Source organism: Ahaetulla prasina, chromosome 2 (genome assembly GCF_028640845.1).
Source record: "Ahaetulla prasina isolate Xishuangbanna chromosome 2, ASM2864084v1, whole genome shotgun sequence".
Taxonomy (NCBI): domain Eukaryota; kingdom Metazoa; phylum Chordata; class Lepidosauria; order Squamata; family Colubridae; genus Ahaetulla; species Ahaetulla prasina.
In genome coordinates this window covers 6,807,978-6,828,983 of record NC_080540.1, presented here as the reverse complement: position 1 = coordinate 6,828,983, position 21,006 = coordinate 6,807,978, and the positions used below count along the sequence as shown (strand labels likewise).

Genomic DNA, 21,006 nt, shown 5'->3' with positions numbered 1-21,006 from the left:
CCATTTGAGTACTAATCCAAACACATTGTGGACCTTCTTGCTAACCCTTTCCCATCTCCCTCAGGTTCAAAATTCACAGCTTCTGTTAGCTAAAAGCCAATTGATCCAAGTAGGTCAGCCCATCCAGTTTCCTTTATCAGCAGGGTGTATTGGGAGTTGATGGACTAAGAACTTCTAGACTGATGCATCCGAACCATCCTCTTAAAAGGATTCTGTCTTTTGCTATGGATACTAGCTTCCAGAAAGATTTTTAACTTTGAACCTGTGTCAGAAAATTCAAGATCCTACATGATGCCCTTCTACCACTGGTATAATTGTTGAGATTCTCAACAAAAGCAATATTTGTGTTTAGTAATAATGTCCAATGTTTCATTTTATACATCTGATAATGGGGGATAAGAACAAACTATGTCTCGTGACTTAAGATATGTTGAATCCTGATGTCAAAAGTTTTGTCGGGTCTCTGGCACAAGGAGTTAGCATGCTTGGCTGTTAACCAGAAAGATGAACTCCAACCAAGGAAGACTAGCTTGACGAGTTGAACAATAGATGAAGGTGATGGAATCCATTGGGTTCCTCATCTTGGGACTGCAGTTCCCCTACTCCCAATACTTTTTTATGCCAGACTTTTATATTTTATATTCCCGCCTGGACTACTGCAATGCTCTCTACATGGGGCTCCCTTTGAAGAGCACTTCAAGGGCTCCAACTGGTCCAGAACGCGGCTGCGCGGGTAATAGAAGGGGCACCGCGATGCTCCCATATAACACCGCTTCTGCGCAGCCTGCACTGGTTGCTGGTGGTCTTCCGGGTGCAATTCAAGATGTTGGTCATCACCTTTAAAGCGCTCCATGGCACAGGACCGGGTTACTTACGGGACCGCCTACTGCCACCTATAGCCTCCCATCGGCCTGTGCGCTCCCATAGGGAGGGCCTCCTCAGGGTGCCGTCAGTCAAACAGCGTCGACTGGCGACCCCCATGGGGAGGGCCTTCTCTGTGGGGGCTCCAGCCCTATGGAATGAGTTGCCTCCGGGGTTGCGTCAACTCCCCGACCTCCGGTCTTTTAAACGCGAGCTCAAGACTTTCTTATTCCACCATGCGGGGCTAGCTTGAGGAAATTTTAAGTGGGGTTTTAGGATTGTTTTACTTAGTTTTAATTTTAATTGGCCATTTTATAATCAGTTTTTTAATATGCTTTTTAATTTTTGTCTATGTGCATGTTGTTTTTACTTGGCTGTGCACCGCCCTGAGTCCTTCGGGAGAAGGGCGGTATAAAAATCTAAATAAATAAATAGATAGATAGATAGATAGATAGATAGATAGATAGATAGATAGATAGATAGATAGATAGATAGATAGATAGATAGCCGTCTGCTTCATTAGATTTACATCCCAGAATTAAAAAGTTGGAGAAGGCCCCAGTCCCAAGAGAAGGGAAATCAGGAAGTTATTTTTTCATTTTGGTTCCTTCCAAGAAATCAAGAACAATCTGTATACTCGCCACAGCTTGTATACAGATTGCGAGTTAGAAATGCCGAGTGATGCTTGTATAGCATTGTATTGCATTGTATAACTGGGAATCTCATTCCTTTCATGGCCAAAGGTTTCTGCAGAAGCCCTTTACAGGAAGTGAAGGTTTGGCAATCTCACCAAGACAGAATGCAGAACAAACCCTAGACAGCCTTTCTGAAACCAGCTCCTTGCTTTTAACCTCCCAACATTTACTAACAGCCAAATCCACCCAGAGAAGCAAATCCCTGAAAGATCAGGGGCTCCGTTCTATGAGGAAGCACTGGGACGCTACACATCCTCTTCATGACCTGTTTTCTTTGTTACCTTCTGGGAGGAGGGTCCATGTTATCGGAAGCAGAACAAATGTCAGCCAGCCTGCTGCTTGCTGCCATGGAAATGAGGGGAGGAGTCAATGGATAATTCTTCATTGCAGCTTTGCAGCTACAGGCTGGACTTTGCTTATGGCTCCAAGGTCATTTCTTCTAGCTTTGGTATGCAGCAGCCAGAGACAATGCACTTGAATCAAAGACTTTCTCAAAACATTTCCTAACCAATGGTTGCCCTCTGGTTGCCTAGTTACCGGCGGTGGGCTCTACCGTTTGTTTCAACTTGCTGCTTCACGTGCTCTTGCCTCAGATCTTGCCTGAAGCTTGTTTCATTCAGTTCACTCCTAATAAAAGTACCTTTTCTCTGAATCTATGGAGCCAAGGGTTTTTCTTTCTTAGGAATTGGACGGAGGCAGCCCCGACAATATCCAGATTCAGTCACATTTTGGTTCCATACAGTACCAACCTTGTGAACTCTCAAGCTTCCTCTTTCCGTTATGTATTCAAGATGGACAGCAATTAACATTTATATTTATATGTTAGGGTGTAGGTTTATACGCATGTATGTATATAGCATGCCTATATGTGTGTTACGTATGTGTACACTTTTGAGAGCAGGCAACAGAATTTCATTTTTAATGTGTGCCAGTGTGCCCACAGGAAAAAAAATGGCAAGTGAAGAAAGCACCCACCCCTCTCCTAGAATAATGAAATATTTTAGGAAATAATAAAAATGGCAGAATATTATATTTCCCCTAAAAAGAAATGGAAATCTTAAGGGAGACAGGAACTCAGAGCTTCAGCTCCCTGCCCGCAGCAGATATTTGGTGCCCATTGAGAAGGACTGGGCCAACCTATCTACAAGACAAAAGACCTTCAGCCTCAGGGTGATGGGACTAGCCCTCACTCAAGATCCAAACCAGGACAAAGTAGCGGTGAAATCTCTCTCCCCCCCCCCCCGATCTATCTGGCTTGCCGAACCGGTAGCGCTGGTGACAGGAGGGTCCACCCACCTGCTAGGACGTCATTATGTCCTGGTTTTTTACCATTTGTGCATGTGCAGAAGAGGCACGTTCCCGCATGGTCCCGTTCCCGAACTGTTAGCAAAGGTAAGTGGGTTTCACCGCCAGGTCAAAGCCATTAAGACACAATAGGAATTGCCCAACATCCTTTCAGAACACAAGCCCCTTCATTGCATCAGCAAGCTTCAAGCAAACCTGGGACTCAAAGACAGCCTACAACGGGTCTCCAACCTTGGCAACTACGACTTGTGGACTTCAACTCCCAGAATTCCTCAGCCAGCGCATGGGAGTTTTTTTATTTTATTTTTTATTTATAATTGCATTTGTATACCGCCCTTCTCCCGAAGGACTCAGGGTGGTTCACAGCCAATTAAAATACAATAAATACAAGTTAAAAACAGACTAAAATTTATATAAATAGTGGCCAAAAATATTAAAAACTAAGTAATACAAAAAACTAAAACCCCATTTAAAATTACTTATTCAGGCTAGCCCAGCTCGATGGAATAAAAGAGTCTTCAGCTCACGGCGGAAGGCCCGGAGGTCGGGGAATTGGCGAAGCCCCAGAGGCAGCTCATTCGAGGGCAGGAGTTCCCACAGAGAAGGCCCTATCCCTGGGGGTCGCCAGTCAACATTGTTTCACCGACGGCACCCCAAGGAGGCCCTCCCTGTGTCAGCGCACAGGTTGGTGGGAGGCTGTTTGTGGCAGTAAGCGGTCCTGTAGATAGCCCGGTCCTAAGCCATGGAGTGCTTTAAAGATAGTAACCAACACCTTGAGTTAGTCCACAAGTCGTAAAGTTGCTAAGGTTGGAGACCCCTGGCCTACAAAGTTAGCTATGACCCCGTGGGAGTCTGACAGCAGCTAATAAAATACATTTCTTGCACAGGAATAGGAAACTCAAGAGCAAGGCCCAAGAGGGGGTATAAATCAAATCCTGTTCCTGTCAAGAGTGGCGTTCCTCAAGGCAGCGTTCTTGGACCAACGCTCTTTATACTATACATTAATGATCTTTGTGACCATATCTCAAGTAATTGTGTTCTCTTTGCTGATGATGTCAAACTATTTAACATCACAGACAATACTTCTATCATTCAAAACAACCTTGATCATCTAACCGCTTGGTCTAAAAATTGGCAGCTCCAAATTTCAACCAGCAAATGCTCAGTCTTACATATAGGAAAAAAGAACCCAAAAACTAAGTACACACTAGATGGACATTACCTTACAGATGACCCCCATCCCGTTAAAGACCTTGGAGTTTTCATGTCAAATGATCTAAGTGCCAAAGCCCACTGCAACTACATAGCAAAAAAAGCTCTAAGAGTTGTAAACCTAATCTTGCGTAGCTTCTTTTCCAAAAACACCACACTACTAACCAGAGCATATAAAACATTTGCTAGACCAATTCTAGAATACAGCTCACCTGTTTGGAACCCTCACCACATCTCTGACATCAATACAATTGAACGTGTCCAGAAATATTTTACAAGAAGAGTTCTCCATTCCTCTGAAAACAATAGAATACCCTATCCCACCAGACTTGAAATCCTAGGCTTAGAAAACTTGGAACTCCGTCGCCTTCGACAAGACCTAAGCTTAACTCACAGAATCATCTATTGTAATGTCCTTCCTGTTAAAGACTACTTCAGCTTTAATTGCAATAATACTAGAGCAACTAATAGATTTAAACTTAATGTCACCGCTTTAATCTAGATTGCAGAAAATATGACTTCTGTAACAGAATCATCAGTGTTTGGAATACTTTACCTGACTCTGTGGTCTCTTCTCATAATCCTGAAAACTTTATCCTAAAACTTTCTACTATTGACCTCACCCCATTCCTAAGAGGACCATAAGGGCCGTGCATAAGCGCACAAACGTGCCTACCGTTCCTGTCCTATTGTTTTTCTTTTCTTCTTTCTATATATATGCTTATACCTCCTTATAGTTACCCATATATGTTTATATACTATATAATCTTTTGTATGATTCCTACATATATTGTTGTGACAAAATAAATAAATAAATAAATAAACAAATAAATAAATAAATAAATAACCCTCATTCTCCACTCCAGGTCAGCTGCCCAGTTCCTCAAACCCATGTGGTCCTGCTCATCAATAAACCATCTTTCCAATCAGCCTCGATGATTCCAGTGTCTTTCTCCCGGCTTGGAAGTGAACCAGATAGATCTAACACCTAGTCCAATTCCTCTCCTTCCCAGAGCCCAGTGGAATATGATCTCCCCGCAGCCCTTCCAGGGTCCTCTGGCATTGCGCGCAAGGGCCACCAGGGGGCTCCCTCAGCAACTGTTGGAAAAGCAGAGCATCCCTCACCCGAATTCCCTCCCCCCCCATGCCGCTTTCAGGAGGGAACTGAGCATGCGCTTGTCTCTTTTGCGAGCTGAAAAAGCTCACGTGTTGCCCGGGGCAGTTTTTCCAGGAAAGGTTTGAAAGCGCGTTTTGCGTTTCGATTTGTGTCCGGTTCTGCTCCCCCTGCGAGACTTAGGCCGAGCCTTTCCATCAGTCCAAGAGGCTGCAAGGAAGCCTTGCACGGATGGAGATGAAGACCTGACTCCGGAGCTCAGTAAGTTGGGGGGCTTTTTCTTCCACGGTCTGGATCGTGCGTGGAGACACGCAAAACTTCATCAGGTTCGGAGTCCTGGAAAGTGGGGAGCCCCTTGTCCCATGCTCCCCTGCCACCCCTGTCCATGCCTGGGCGAGGCAGGGAAGAAATCAAAAGCTACGGACCCGATGCGTTGTTTCCAGGAGGAAAACCAAGATGGCCCATTTACACTCCATTTCCTTGGAAAAAACTTTTTTTGCGGGGGATGGGGGGGGAGGAGAGGTCGGCTTTGCAAAGTAGATTGGTGCCTCCAAGTCAGTCTTGACTCCTGGACGATTTCCTGCAGATTTATTGGCCCCGTTTTCAAAAGGGCTTCCTTTTTTCTAAGCTGAGAGAAGCGACTGCCGAAGTCTCACCTGGCTTTCTGTGCAAGGTGTGCAAGGATTCGAACTCGCTTTCCTGCTTTTCCCACTTTTCCCCACTGTCACCAGCTGGCTTTGCCATCAGGCAAATAGGGAAAGTGTTGCATGAACCAAGCTGGAATGCAGGTTGGGATGCATCGTTCACACTCAATACAGGTAGTCCTCAACTTGCGATCACGATTTAGCCCAAAATTTCTATTGCTCAGTGAAACATTTGTTGAATGAATTTTGCTCCATTTAACCACCCATCTTGCCACAGTTAAGTGAATCAACAACTATACTACTGTGTTTCCTAAGACAGGGTCTTATTTTCTTTTGACCCCCCCCCCCAAATAAGGGCTTAGTGTAGGGCTCAATACAAATATTGATTGATTTACCTATTAAATCGATTTAGATAGCCACTCGTTTCAGTTGCTATTTGGGACCTGAGACATTTATGATCTGGACTGTACAGAGGTTGTTTTTAACATTGAAAACAGCCATCACAATTATTTGAATAAATCATTAGGATATAGACACATTTTAAATGTAGTTATCCAATACTTTCGGATACTATACTATATGCTACTTTTGGATAGTACTAATACTACATCCAAAATGTAGTTATCCAATACTTTTAGTCCTTGACAGAAGTTGATCCAGAAGTTTACAACAGAATTTTCTCCACACAGAGATAAATCAGTCTACCTACTAAGATTTTCCCGCTCTTCCCAGATCCTGGTAGGTTCCTAAGAATTTCTTATTTGGGTTTTTGTAGCTGCCCAGTTGTTAAGTTGGTCAAGCTGTATTTCTGGAAGTTTCTTTTGTTTTCCATTTCAGATATGTAAGTTAGAAATCTTTCCCGATTCCTCCGGAGACGAAAGGATCTTTTAAGAGAAAAGGACTGAATGGCCTTGGCAGCTTTCTCCAGGCCTCTTGTGATTAGTAAGACCTGGGGAGGTCCATCAGTCCATTTTGGAGCTGGATTAAAGACCAGAGAGAAGATGGAGAGACAGTGCCCAGCACATGCAGAAGTTGGAAAAGGCCCTCCAGTTACTCAACCTTGGAGCTGTGGGAAGAATGGCGCAAGTCCTGGGCAGAAGAGCCGAGAAGAGGAAGTCAGTAGTTCAGACATCCAATGCTGTGACTTTAGAAAAGTACAGTTTCAGGAAGGGAGCCGTCCCCAAGATGTTTGCACTAAGCTTCACTACCTTTGTTGTCAGTGGCTGCAACCAGAAAAACACACAAAGGCTCAGATGCTGGACCTGGTGCTCCTGGAACAATTCTTGGCTGTCCTTCCCCAAGAGATGGAGAAATGGGTGCGGGAGTGTGGAGCGGAGACCAGTTCTCAGGCGGTGGCCCTGGCCGAAGGCTTCTTCCTGAGTCAGGAGGAGGAAAAGAGGCAAGAAGAGTTGCAGGTATGAGAATGTAATCGTGGCAGCTCTGAAACGGAATTCTCCAGATTGTCTCTCTGGCACTTTTGGGGGATTATGAACTCCTAAGACAGTTGTTCCATTCTTTTTCCAGAGGTTATATTTGGGGCAATTCTTACATTCTCAGTTTCCAGCTTCAGGGATGGACATTGTGGTCTGCTAGGTTGAGGGTGCAGTAATGATAATTCATTTTTATCTCTTTGCTCTTCCTTTTTTCCTCATGTCACATCATGTCCAGAAATCCTTGGAAGCGGTGACTGAATATGCCAAAGAAAAGAAATATTCATCCAAACCTTCTCAAGAGCTGCTGTTCAGGGAGAGCTTCCAGAAAAATCAAAGTCAGGACAGCACATCAGGTAACAAAAGCTCTTTCCGTGTGGTGGGAGATTTCAACATTTAGCTTCTTCCTTGCTCCTCTTGATTAGAATCTCTCTTCAACAAATCTGCTTTCACCATTTTTCTTTCTCTCTCACAGAGAGTCGAAAGCAGTCCTCGATGTTTTTAGAATCACCTCGTCTTTATGGTGAAGCTGAAAGGGTAGCTGAACCTGTGCCTCAGGTAAGGAGGAGAAGCATCGGAAAAGATTCATGAAACCTGGATGGGTTTTATTTTGTGCTGGAGTTTAGTGTATAGCAGGGGTCCTCAACTCCCAGTCTGTGGATCAACACCAGCCCGCAGAATGCCAGAAATCGGGCCACTCAAACAAGCAAAGCTCCATCCAGGGGATGAAGGCAGCACATGAAACCACACCCCATCCGGTCTGCAGAAAAACCTCTCCATGGAACTGGTCCCTGGTGTCTAAAATGTTGGTGTATAGTATTGCTGTTTCTAAGCAGCACAAAGGGACACAGTGGCTCAGTGGCTAGGATGCTGAGCTTGTCGATCGAAAGGTCGGCGGTTCAGCAGTTCTAATCCCTAGTGCTGCGTAACTGGGTGAGCTCCTGTTACTTGTCCCAGCTTCTGTCAACCTAGCAGTTCGAAAGCACGTAAAAATGCAAGAAGAAAAGAAGGGACTACCTTTGGTGGGAAGGTAACAGCGTTCTGTGCACCTTTGGCATTTAGTCATGCCGGCTACCTGACCACCGAGACGTCTTCGGACAGCGCTGGCTCTTCGGCTTTGAAACGGAGATGAGCACCACCCCTAGAGTTGGGAATGACTAGCACATATGTGCGAGGGGAACCTTTACCTTTACCTAAGCAGCACAAATTTTGGATCAGGTCATTAAAATTTCACACTTAATTTAACCTACCTGTTCCTTCTGATAAGCTTTCTCCACCCTCCTGTTTCGGACTTAGATTTCACTAACCAGATGTTGTTTTGACTGGAGATCTTCCTTCTGTCTCCCAGGGCCATTCTCATCTACCATTACAACTTCACCCAACACTTCCATGAAGGTGTGGAATGGGGGCAGAGTTGCTCCCTCACTAGGTAAAGTAAGCCACTGGCAAAAACGTCAGGGGAGTTTCACAAGTATTTTGCTCTGTTCAACCTAAGAAGAATTGGAGCCACTGATAAATAGTAGGTTTAAGATCTAACCACCAATTTTAACCCAGAAGACTTTTTTTTTTAGTTCCTTTCACTGAAAGGTATCCCAGTCCTGCAGCAAACTTCAGTTGTGCCATTAGCCAAAAGCTATGAGATCTTATTTTGAATTCTGCACAAGATGTCCATATCATCCATTGCATCTCTCTTCTTGAATTGGTGGAAGAAAACTCTCAAATTGTTCATGGGACTATCTCAGGATTGGCTAACCTTTTTGCCATCCCGTGCCAAAAGCAGGGGGAGCAAAGGGGGGTGTCGCATGCGTGCCCGCACTCATAATTCAATGTGCCCCGCGCATGCCCATGCTCTCCCCCACCCTTTTGGCACATGATGGCATGGTGGGCCAGGTAGGCCCTTTTCTTGCCCTCCCCAGGCTCCAGAGGCTTTCTAGGAGTCTGGGGAGGAATGGCCTTCCCTACTCCCTCGGAGGCCGGAAACAGCCCATTTCCAGTGGGCTGGCCAGTATGCACATGCGGGCTGGAGCTGATCTAGGGCAATGCTCGCATGGCTACAGATATGGCTCCGCGTGTCACCTGTGGCACGCATGCCATAGGTTCGCCATAATGGGATTACCTGTTAATAGCGAAACTTGTTTCCTGGTTCAGGATTTTGTGTCTTTGGAGGAAGTGACCGTGCATTTCTCTGAGGAGGAGTGGTCTCAGCTGGATCCTGACCAAAAAGCTCTCCATGGGGAAGTCATGCTGGAGAATTCCAAGAACCTGGCTTATCTGGGTAAGAACCTCTGTCTGTGCTCAGAAACAGAAAAGTCATGGGGTTAGATGCAATCAGCTGTTTTTTTTAAAATCTATAAAATAGCACTTTTTAAATTTATATCCTGCCCTGCCCTATTATTTTTTTAGTGCAGGTAACCTTCGAGAGACAACAGGCCATTTAATGAGCATTCTAAATTACGACAGACCGCCCCACCTCTCCCCTGAAAGCTACATATGACCCCATTTCAAGGTTAAAACAAAACGGCAGCTGTATTTGGGCTGCTACCACATGGCTCAGAGACAAACTGCCTTTTTTTTTTTTTTGCTGCCTTAACAAGCTCCACACAATGCTTCAGCTGCATTCAGAAGCCTCTGCAACACTCTGCGGACTTCTCTAAGGCAGCAAAATGAAGCAATTTCTCTGGCAGCTGGGTGGGTGGTTCGGAGAACCGGTAGCAAAAATCCCTCCCCACCCCATGCCCAGCTGAGCCGCGCGATCATCAGAGGTTGTTTTTTTTTTCCCACTTTTAAAAGCATTTTTTTCTTCCGCTGCAAAAAATGCTTTTAAAAGTAAAAAAAAAAAAAAAAGCCTCCGCTCGGCTAGGATCATCAGAGGCTTTTAAAAGCATTTTTTCTACCACCTCTGGTGGAAGAGGTTGTAGAAAAAATGCTTTTAAAAGGCTCCTCTGACGATCCCAGCTGAGTTGCCTGATTGTCAGAGACTTTTTTTTCTTTTAAAGGCAAAAAAAAATGCCTTTTTTTAAAAAAGCATTTTTTGCAGCCGAAAAAAATGCTTTTAAAAGTTAAAAAAAAAAAGCCTCCGATGATCGCGCGGCTCGGCTGGGATCGTCAGAGGCTTTTAAAAGCATTTTTTCTACCACCTCTTTGGCGGAACAGGTTGTAGAAAAAATGCTTTTAAAAGGCTCCTCTGTCGATCCCAGCTGAGTTGCCTGATCGTCAGAGACTTTTTTTTTCTTTTAAAGGCAAAAAAAAAAAGCCTTTTCTTTTAAAAGCATTTTTTGCAGCCGAAAAATATGCTTTTAAAAGTAAAAAAAAAAAAAAAAGCCTCTGACAATCAGGCAACTCATCTGGGATCGTCAGAGAAGCCTTTTAAAAGCATTTTTCCTACAACCTCTTCCGCCAAAGAGGTGGTAAAAAAAATGCTTTTAAAAGTAAAAAACAAAAAAAAAGTTGCCCATGCCCACCCAGTCACATTACCCACCCACCCCCACCAAGACATGCCCACAGAACCGGTAGTAACAAATTTTACATTTCCCCACTGCACCCTGCGTTTACTTTCTGAAGCTCTTGACCTCATGTTGTAGAAGGAGGGCAGGGCATGTGTCCCAGGGCTCCATCGTGGCAATCCAAAATGCAGCCACCATTTTGTCCCACTCATTTGCGGGTGGGACAAAATGGCAGCCACCAGAGAAATTGCTTTATTTTGTTGCCTTAAGAGAAGTCGGCCCAGTGTTGGAGAAGCTTCTGGATGCAGCAGAAAGCTTCAACACTGTGCATAGCTTGTTAAGGCAGCAAGACAAAGCAGTTTGTCTCCGGGCCATGCAGCAACAATCCAAATACAGTCGCCATTTTGTTCCCAACCACAAATAGGCACAGACAAAATGGCTGCTGCCACAGAAACTGGTTCACGTTGCTGCCTTAGAGAGATCTGCACAAATGCTGCAGATGCTTCTGAATGCTGCGGAAATCATTGTGCAGAGCTTCTCAAAGCAGCAAAACAAAGCAGCTAGTCCCTGGGTTGGTTTTGTGGCAACCAGAACGTTGTCGCCATTTTGTTGCTGGGACAAAATGGCTGTCATATTTGGAACCGTGGCTGCACAAAGAAGGAAATCATTCCAGTGCTCTGGAAGGCCTCAGAGTTTGGCCTGGTGGGATTTGAACCAGGCCTAAACACTAGGAGTACCCGGTGGGAGTAGGAGCAGTCCTGTTGAGACTTTAGGCACGAGAAGTGGCGCATGGGGTGATTTGGGGCTGTCGGAGGCCTTAGTAGGGCAAGGGTGAGTGAGCCTGGCCCTGTAGTAGACCTCCAACATCCTCCCCCACCCAGGAGGACCTCCACATGCTCCACTGAACAACTAGAACATTGGTTTTATTTTTCATCGGGGAGAACAGAAGTGGGAGGGTCGTTAGGTGACACATTTCACCTAAAGACTCTGCAACCTGCAACACAGTAATGTGTGGGTCCCATTATGGGTGTATCTCGAGGACTGTAAATAAAGCCGCGGGCATACCTAATACTCCTTCCATCTCCTATTTTTCTCTATAACCACCACCTTGTGACATGGGTGAGCTAAGAGAGACTGGCCCAAAGTCACCCCACTGGCATTCATGCTTAAGGCAAAACTAGTCCTCGAGGCGTCTGGTTTCTAGTGTGGTGCCTTAACCAATAGCGCAAACTGGCTCTATGCAACGAAGAAATTTATTGAAAGAAAAATCGGAATACCGCGCAGGTATCCATTTTCACAGAAATGAAATGGGTTTCTTTCAAGGTTTCTTCTGCTCATAAAATGCAAAATATTTATTTCCACAAAAAAGATAATTGGCAAAACAACAACAACAACTCATGACAACATTGGTTGGAAACGTGCAGAAGGGGCCTTCATCCTACAGTGGATAGACAGCAGCTAAGATGATGATGATGGTGGTGGTGATATATTTCCATGCTGTAGAAGATTATAGCAGGAAATTGTGGGTTGGGCTGCATGAAGGGATGGGATGGCCTCCCTTAAGCAAATTTCTGCCTTCCTTGTATTCACTCATGAGCCTAGTCATTGGATGCTGAACAGCTGCTGTTCAGGATCAGATGCTATTGAACACCAATTTGGTGTATAATAATATTGTCCTTTGACATGATCTGAAGGTGGATGAAGCAATTGACTGGCATGCATAAGCAAGACCTGGATGTGCCCTGAAGAGCTTTTCTGGCTGAGGAGTTCTGGGAGTTGAAGTCCACAAGTCTTTTTTCCCCCTCCTTGTTTTATTTGTTTTATTTATATAACACTCAATTTTCATCAAACTGTGTATTCTGGGTACAATTATATTTTGATAATCATATTTATACATCTTCATTATGTTTAGTCATCACCATCATAAAAATAATATAATAATATTATGATATAATAACCTTAATGTTTAACATTTAACATCTTCTTCGTTAACTATTCTCCTCTATACCGTTTCCTCCCTTTATATCTCTTCCTTTCTAACTTCTTAGCCATCCATTCGAAAGGCAGAAAAGGGACACTTGCCGACCAGAAGCAACCAAATAGTGATGAAACAAAGCAGTCACAAAGTGGAATTAAAAAAGGGTCTCCTTGGGTCAATCGGCTTTGTAACCGTACAATCATTGATATGGGAGAAAGACAATATCAAAATATGGAGTGTGGAAAGAACTTTAATACAGCAGATCATTTGATTTTCCATAACGAAACACATTCAGAAGAGAAACCAAATACCTGCAGGGAGTGTGGAAACAACTTCTGTGATAATCACACTTTTAGAAGACATGAAATGATCCACAAAGGAGAAAGACCTTATAAATGCATGGACTGTGGAAAAACCTTTACTTGTAGCAGTAGTCTTAATACCCACAAGAGGATCCACACAGGAGAGAACCCATATCAATGCATGGAGTGTGGAAAGAGCTTTACTCATAGGACTACTCTAAATTCCCACAAGAGGATCCACACAGGAGAGAAGCCATATCAATGCATGGAGTGTGGAAAGAGCTTTAGTTTTGGTAGTAGTCTTACTTACCACAAGAGGATCCACACAGGAGAGAAGCCATATCAATGCATGGAGTGTGGGAAGAGCTTTAGTTGTAGTAGTAGTCTGTCTTCCCACAAGAGAATCCACACAGGAGAGAAGCCATATCAATGCATGGAGTGTGGGAAGAGCTTTAGTTGTAGTAGTAATCTTATTTTCCACAAGAGGATCCACACAGGAGAGAAGCCATATCAGTGCATGGAGTGTGGAAAGAGCTTTAGTTGTAATAGTAGTCTTACTTACCACAAGAGGATCCACACAGGAGAGAAGCCATATCAATGCATGGAGTGTGGGAAGAGCTTTAGTTGTAGTAGTAGTCTTACTTACCACAAGAGAATCCACATAGGAGAGAAGCCATATCAATGCATGGAGTGTGGAAAGAGCTTTAGTTTTGGTAGTAGTCTTACTTACCACAAGAGGATCCACACAGGAGAGAAGCCATATCAATGCATGGAGTGTGGGAAGAGCTTTAGTTGTAGTAGTAGTCTGTCTTCCCACAAGAGAATCCACACAGGAGAGAAGCCATATCAATGCATGGAGTGTGGGAAGAGCTTTAGTTGTAGTAGTAATCTTATTTTCCACAAGAGGATCCACACAGGAGAGAAGCCATATCAGTGCATGGAGTGTGGAAAGAGCTTTAGTTGTAATAGTAGTCTTACTTACCACAAGAGGATCCACACAGGAGAGAAGCCATATCAATGCATGGAGTGTGGGAAGAGCTTTAGTTGTAGTAGTAGTCTTACTTACCACAAGAGAATCCACATAGGAGAGAAGCCATATCAATGCATGGAGTGTGGAAAGAGCTTTAGTTTTGGTAGTAGTCTTACTTACCACAAGAGGATCCACACAGGAGAGAAGCCATATCAATGCATGGAGTGTGGGAAGAGCTTTAGTTGTAGTAGTAGTCTTACTTACCACAAGAGGATCCACACAGGAGAGAAGCCATATCAATGCATGGAGTGTGGGAAGAGCTTTAGTTGTAGTAGTAGTCTTACTTACCACAAGAGGATCCACATAGGAGAGAAACCATATCAATGCATGGAGTGTGGGAAGAGCTTTAGTTGTAGTAGTAGTCTTACTTACCACAAGAGGATCCACACAGGAGAGAAGCCATATCAATGCATGGAGTGTGGGAAGAGCTTTAGTTGTAGTAGTAGCCTTACTTTCCACAAGAGGATTCACACAGGAGAGAAGCCATATCAATGAATGGAGTGTGGAAAGAGCTTTAGCTTTAGTACTTGTCTTACTTTCCACAAGTGGATCCACACTGGAAAGAAACCATATAAATGTGTCAAATGTGGAAAGGATTTTAGGAGGATCTGATCTTTCCTGCCATAAAAGGATGCACTCGGGAAAAGCCATATCAGTGTAGTGAGTGTGGGAAGGCATTTACTCAGGATAGAAGTCTTACTTCTCATAAAAGGATCCATACAGGAGAGAAGCCATATAAATGCATGGAATGTGGGAAGAGCTTTACCAGAAGTAATTCTCTGATTGACCATAAAGCTTTCCACACAGGGGAGAAACTATATCAATGTCAGGAGTGTGGGAAGAGCTTTAGATTCAGAGGTGATCTTAGGCGTAAAAAGATTGTCCACTCAGAGGAGACTCCCTATCAATGCAGGGCGCGTGGAAAAAGCTGTGACAATGGCTCCATTGTAAAATGGAAAAGTGTCCACACAAGGAGAAAAAAACATCTAAATATGTGGAAAGGGATTTAGCAGGAATTGTGTTCTTATTTTCCATTAAAGCAGGTGTCTCTAACCTTGGCAACCTGAAGACTTGTGGACTTCAGCTCCCAGAATTCCTCAGCCAGCTTTGCTGGCTGAGGGATTTTGGGAGTTGAAGTCCACAAGTCTTCAAGTTGCCAAGGTTGGAGACCCCTGCATTAAAGGATCCACAGAAGGGAGAAGCCCTATCAATGCAAGGAGTGCAGGAAGAGCTTCAATACAAATAGTTGTCTTTAAAATCTCACACAAGGGTCCATTTGAATAATAATTCAAATAAATACCAAACCTACTTTGATACGCCTGCATAAATCACCTTTCTAATCCAGATCAGAACTAGATGAATCCTAAATCATAATTGTGGTTTTTGCTAAGTAGGAGGTTGCAAAGAGAAAGTAACAATGGAAATAACAGAAATTAACCGCCCTGACAGCAATGTGTCCTGCCTATTAGTTAATAATTGCAACAGGTTCCCCAATTGTTTGGAGCAGTGGTCACCAACGAGTGGTCTCGTGGACCACTGGTGGTCCGTGAGAAAATTTTGATAGTCTGCAGAAAAATTATTTGCATTTTTTTATATTGCACTAAATACTATTTATCTTTTTAAAAAATTAATATTAGTGGTCCTCGGGATTTAAAATTATGAATTTACTGGTCCCTGAGGTCCGAAAGGTTGGAGACCCCTGGTTTGGAGGAACTCCCTCTGAACAATATACCCCTGCTGTGTCTCAGGTAGAGAAAAACGTTGATCAACATTTGTCCCTTTAGACCAGATGTGTATAACCCTCCGTCCCTTTCTACAGTTCAGGTTGTTCTTCCTTTCTTTAATTTTTTTTTTTGTTTACATTTATACCCCGCCCTTCTCCGAAGACTCAGGGCGGCTTACAATGTATAGGGCAATAGTCTCATTCTATTTGTATATATTTACAAAGTCAACTTATTGCCCCCCCAACAATCTGGGTCCTCATTTTACCTACCTTATAAAGGATGGAAGGCTGAGTCAACCTTGGGCCGGGCTCGAACCTGCAGTAATTGCAGGCTTTGTGTTCTTAATAACAGGCCTTACCAGGCAGAGCTAAACCGGCCCTTAATCTTGTTACAATCTACATTTCCACCCTTGCTTCTCATTATGAAACCAAACTGGAATTGGAAGAAGCAGTTCAGAGGCTGTCTCCTATCTTGTAGGGGTTTTTTTCCTTTCTTCCTTTGTTTTGGTATTGGTTTGTTTGCTATTTAATTTATTTTTTCCACATGAACAACAACACACAATATATCTTTTTTGAACAAAATATCAGCCAGGTACATAGTCACATCCAATTCAGTTTTCCCCAACATCTCTCATATATTTTTATCAATATATTTTCCTTTCCCTTTTTGCAATTCACTTCAAAAATTCTATCTAATCCTCCATCCCCAATTTAAAACTTTAAATCACAAGCTTCCTAACAAACAGGAAGCAGCAGGTGAAGCTAAGCAAGATCACATCAAATACCTGTACAATTAGCACAGGGCCCCCCCAAGGCTGTGTGCTCTCCCCACTTCTCTCCGTATACCAATGACTGCATCTCCAATGATCCATCTGTTAAGCTACTGAAGTTCGCAGATGACACAACAGTGATTGGTCTCATTCGAGACAATGACGAATCCGCATATAGACAAGAGGTCAAACGACTAGCCTTGTGGTGCAACCAAAACAATCTGGAACTGAACACACTCAAAACCGTAGAAATGGTGGTAGACTTTAGGAGAAACCCTTCCATACTTCCACCTCTCACAATACTAGACAACACAGTATCAACAGTAGAAACCTTCAAATTTCTAGGTTCTATCATATCGCAAGATCTAAAATGGACAGCTAACATCAAAAACATCATTAAAAAAGGACAACAAAGAATGTTCTTTCTGCGCCAACTCAGTAAGCTCAAACTGCCCAAGGAGCTGCTGATTCAGTTCTACAGAGGAATTATTGAGTCTGTCATTTGCACCTCTATAACTGTCTGGTTCGGTTCTGCAACCCAACAAGAAAAACACAGACTTCAGAGGATAATTAGAACTGCAGAAAAAATAATTGCTACCAACCTGCCTTCCATTGAGGACCTGTATACTGCACGAATCAAGAAGAGGGCCGTGAAAATATTTACAGATCCCTCGCATCCTGGACATAAACTGTTTCAACTCCTACCCTCAAAACGACGCTATAGAGCACTGCACACCAGAACAACTAGACACAAGAACAGTTTTTTCCCGAAGGCCATCACTCTGCTAAACAAATAATTCCATCAACACTGTCAAACTATTTACTGAATCTGCACTACTATTAATCTTCTCATAGTTCCCATCACCAATCTCTTTCCACTTATGACTGTATGACTATAACTTGTTGCTGGCAATCCTTATGATTTATATTGATATATTGACCATCAATTGTGTTATAAATGTTGTATCTTGATGAGCGTATCTTTTCTTTTATGTACACTGAGAGCATATGCACCAAGACAAATTCCTTGTGTGTCCAATCACACTTGGCCAATAAAAAATTCTATTCTATTCTATTCAATGTTTCCCTTTCCCCCTTTTGTCTTTTCCAGTTTATGTTAAACCCGCGTATTCCCAATTACTAATTTCCTTCTTTCAATCTCCATTACATCAGCATTACTTTTCAATAAACATTTTAAAGTTACCATTTTAAATTTATAAAAAGAAATAAGAACAAAGAGAAGAAAAAGCAATCATTCCCATTATTTCCAACAAAAAAAGGAAAAATACCCCTAGTATTTCTATCTCATTAACTTTTCAATCTTAATCTTAAAGTTCCTTGTTTTCTACTAGTTTCTTTCTTTCAACTTTCCATAACATCAGCATCACTCATCTCTTTCAATTTCAATGACATATTCTTAATCTTATAAAGAAGGTAAAGAAACAAGCTAATATTTCCATTATTTCAAAAAAATCAGTTATGTATATATTCCCCTCATTGATATTTCAGTTTTAATCTTAAAAATCCTTATTTCCTTTGCTTATCTTGTATTTCTATCTATTCTCCTTTTCCCCTCTTCCCCCATTTTTATTTCTCTGTTTTAATCCTTGTATAATCCTTTAACTTTATGTTTTTGCATCATAGATTCTTTATTTGCTCTCAGTTCTGGAATAGCCCCTGTTTTTTCTAAGTCTAGTTTTCAATCCAATCTTGTGGTTATTTCTTTTAATTCTTGCTTAAAAATCATATGTGTATTTGTCTTCATTTCAGTTATTCTCTGTATCCTTTTTAGAGTTGCAATTTTTGTTCTTATCCCAGTCAAGCAATCTGTTGACACAATCCTTCCTTTCAGTTTTCACCAGTCTTTCTATTGTCGAAAGGTTTTCAACAATGGCCATTGATCCTTGTAATTTTCTGTTTCGGCTTTAGATGTCACTTTTAAGATCCACAGTTCCAATCCACATTTTGCAAAGTATCCATTTTGTTTCCTTTGTTAGAGCCACACCTTGTTTTATTTTAACTTTTTATTTTGTCCAATTAGTCCCGATTAAAATCCATCTTCAAGTTTGCTTAATTCCAGTCTATGGAGAAAAAAGAAAATCCGAGATATTCCACCGCTTTGCAGTTTTAAATCCTCCACTTTTCCTTTTTTTCCTTTTTAGTCTATAGCCCGCTTTAAAAATTCCCAAATTGTCCAAATTTCCAATTTTAGTTGGGGGCTCTGTTTTTCTCTCTTTTTTTGTTTAAGGAGTCTCTGATTCAATTTTAAGAGTCAAATTTCTTAAGTCTTTGGGTCTTTGGATATTGCTTCCATTCCATTTACTTTATTATGTTTATAATCCTTTTCAATTTAGCTGCTTTCCAATCTTCAAAAAAAAAGTTTTTGCAAAAATCAAATTTAAAGTGCTTTTTTTGTGAGTTGCTGTCCACTCATAACATAACATAACATAACATAACATAACATAACATAACATAACAACAGAGTTGGAAGGGACCTTGGAGGCCTTCTAGTCCAACCCCCTGCCCAGGCAGGAAACCCTACACCATCTCAGTCAGATGGTTATCCAACATTTTCTTAAAAATTTCCAGTGTTGGAGCATTCACAACTTCTGAAGGCAAGTCGTTCCACTTATTAATTGTTCTAACTGTCAGGAAATTTCTCCTTAATTCTAAGTTGCTTCTTTTTTTGATCAGTTTCCACCCATTGCTTCTTGTTGTACCCTCAGGTGCTTTGGAGAACAGCCCGACTCCCTCTTCTTTGTGGCAACCCCTGAGATATTGGAACACAGCTATCATGTCTCCCCTAGTCCTTCTTTTTGTTAAACTAGACATACCCAGTTCCTGCAACCGTTCTTCATATGTTTTAGCCTCCAGTCCCCTAATCATCTTTGTTGCTCTTCTCTGCACTCTTTCTAGAGTCTCAACATCTTTTTTACATCGTGGCGACCAAAACTGGATGCAATATTCCAAGTGTGGCCTTACCAAGGCATTATAAGGCTCTCACCCGGTTCCAATATTTTGTCCAATTCACACTTCTTTACTCCTGCTCAAACTTCTGTGGCCATCCCTACTTGGACAGCTTGTAATGGCTGTGTTGTGATTCCAGCCCCCGAACCTGGCCCCATGCCCGAAAGTGACTCCGAGAGTGAGGGGGAAGGGCTGGTAAGGCTTACCTCGGGGGCACCAATTCCTTTGGCTCGGCTCCAGGAGTCAGAACCAGACTAGTTGGAGGACGTAATGAGGCTATCATCCCCTGATTCCTCCCTTACCCAGGCTACGCCTTCAGACCCAGCTGATAATAATAATCAAGCTTGGCTTGACTCGCGCTTCAGAAGATTAGAGAGGCGGCGTCATCAAAAGGAAGAGTGGGGCAGGAGCCCCACCCCACAGGATATATAAGGAGCTTTGGGACTGCTCTCACTCCACGGGAAGCAAAAGTTTAGCTGAACCGTTTCAAAAAGAGCTGAAAGTCTTGCTACGTGAGTCATTTGTTTGAACTTTGGCAGGCAGCTGCGATTTCTCTGCCAGGACTGATAAGAGCTGTGAATCCACTGGCTGAAGGCCAGCTCGTGGGTCTGAAGTGGGGAAGGAGACAGAACAGGCTGCCTTTCCACATCGCTGGGTCGAAGGTGAAATGCCGTTGCTACAGGGAATTTGCAACTTCCCTGTTCGCTCCAGCCGGTGCCTTCTTTCTTCGCTGTTCCTGCAGGACAACTATGGTCTGTAGCAGACCCCCATTTCGATGGGAATTTCGGCACTCACCCCGGAGCTCCCGTGGTTCGCACCGTCTCGTCGTGACATTGGCCACGCCTCCCCCCTTGTTTTGTTTTATGTAAGAGTGAAAAAAAGCACGCTGAGATCATAGTCTAGCATTAGCTGAGGAAATGCAATTTTTGGAAATAGTTAGGACAATCATTCCAGGAATGATGATAGATATCTCCATATTGGAAAGTGCTGCAATTTACAAAGGAGTTACTACTTCATGGGGATGAAAATAACTAAATTTGAACTGGGAACGTATCACAGAATCCTCACCATAAACCTGTATAAATGTATGGAAGAAACTTCAGAGGAAGAACTCTGAAAAGGAATTATGATTTAGAAGTCCGACAAATAGACATGCAAATGCTTCACCAGGGAAGGTCGCAAATTCTGGTGTTTTTTTCTGGAGTGGTGAGGACCCAGACAAAGGCTAAAATAGATTTTTTTTCTTTTACATTTACCTAAACTCTTAGATTAAATTAATTAAATAGTGTTGATATGTTTATTTTCGAGTCATATATTTATTGAACTTTGAGTCGATTGCAAATTACAAACATGAGATGTTTGGAGGGGCCTACGTGAGGGTTTTGGATTCTCATACTAGCTTGAAATGCCCATTTAACAGGAGACCAAGTGGAGAAGCTGAAGGGAAACTAATTTTTCCAAAGACCTGAATTTACAACAGGAGATAAGAACCCCAAATCTTAAGATTTCACATGATACCCTCAATGACACCG

At 42.7% G+C, this 21,006-nt stretch overlaps 1 protein-coding gene and 1 pseudogene across 1 annotated transcript; both read left to right on the top strand.

The window, feature by feature from the left end:
- Nucleotides 1-17,989, top strand: part of LOC131192042 (zinc finger protein 91-like) — a 30,624-nt pseudogene extending 12,635 nt beyond the window's left edge.
- On the top strand, nt 5,468-9,722 carry LOC131192040 (zinc finger protein 202-like). Its single transcript, XM_058170814.1, has 6 exons — nt 5,468-6,569; nt 6,669-7,246; nt 7,500-7,617; nt 7,737-7,819; nt 9,410-9,536; nt 9,665-9,722. The coding sequence occupies exons 2-6, from the start codon at nt 6,737-6,739 to the stop codon at nt 9,697-9,699; spliced, it is 873 nt and encodes a 290-aa protein (XP_058026797.1). The 5' UTR covers nt 5,468-6,569; nt 6,669-6,736; the 3' UTR covers nt 9,700-9,722.
- Nucleotides 17,990-21,006: the final 3,017 nt, after the last annotated feature.

Excerpts from the sequence above, each read along its gene's own strand:
- LOC131192040 (XM_058170814.1), top strand. The coding sequence starts at position 6,737 with ATGGCCTTGGCAGCTTTCTCCAGGCCTCTTGTGATTAGTAAGACCTGG. Across the intron at positions 7,247-7,499 it reads AGAGGCAAGAAGAGTTGCAG|AAATCCTTGGAAGCGGTGAC; the intron begins GTATGAGAATGT and ends CATCATGTCCAG. Across the intron at positions 7,618-7,736 it reads AAGTCAGGACAGCACATCAG|AGAGTCGAAAGCAGTCCTCG; the intron begins GTAACAAAAGCT and ends TCTCTCTCACAG.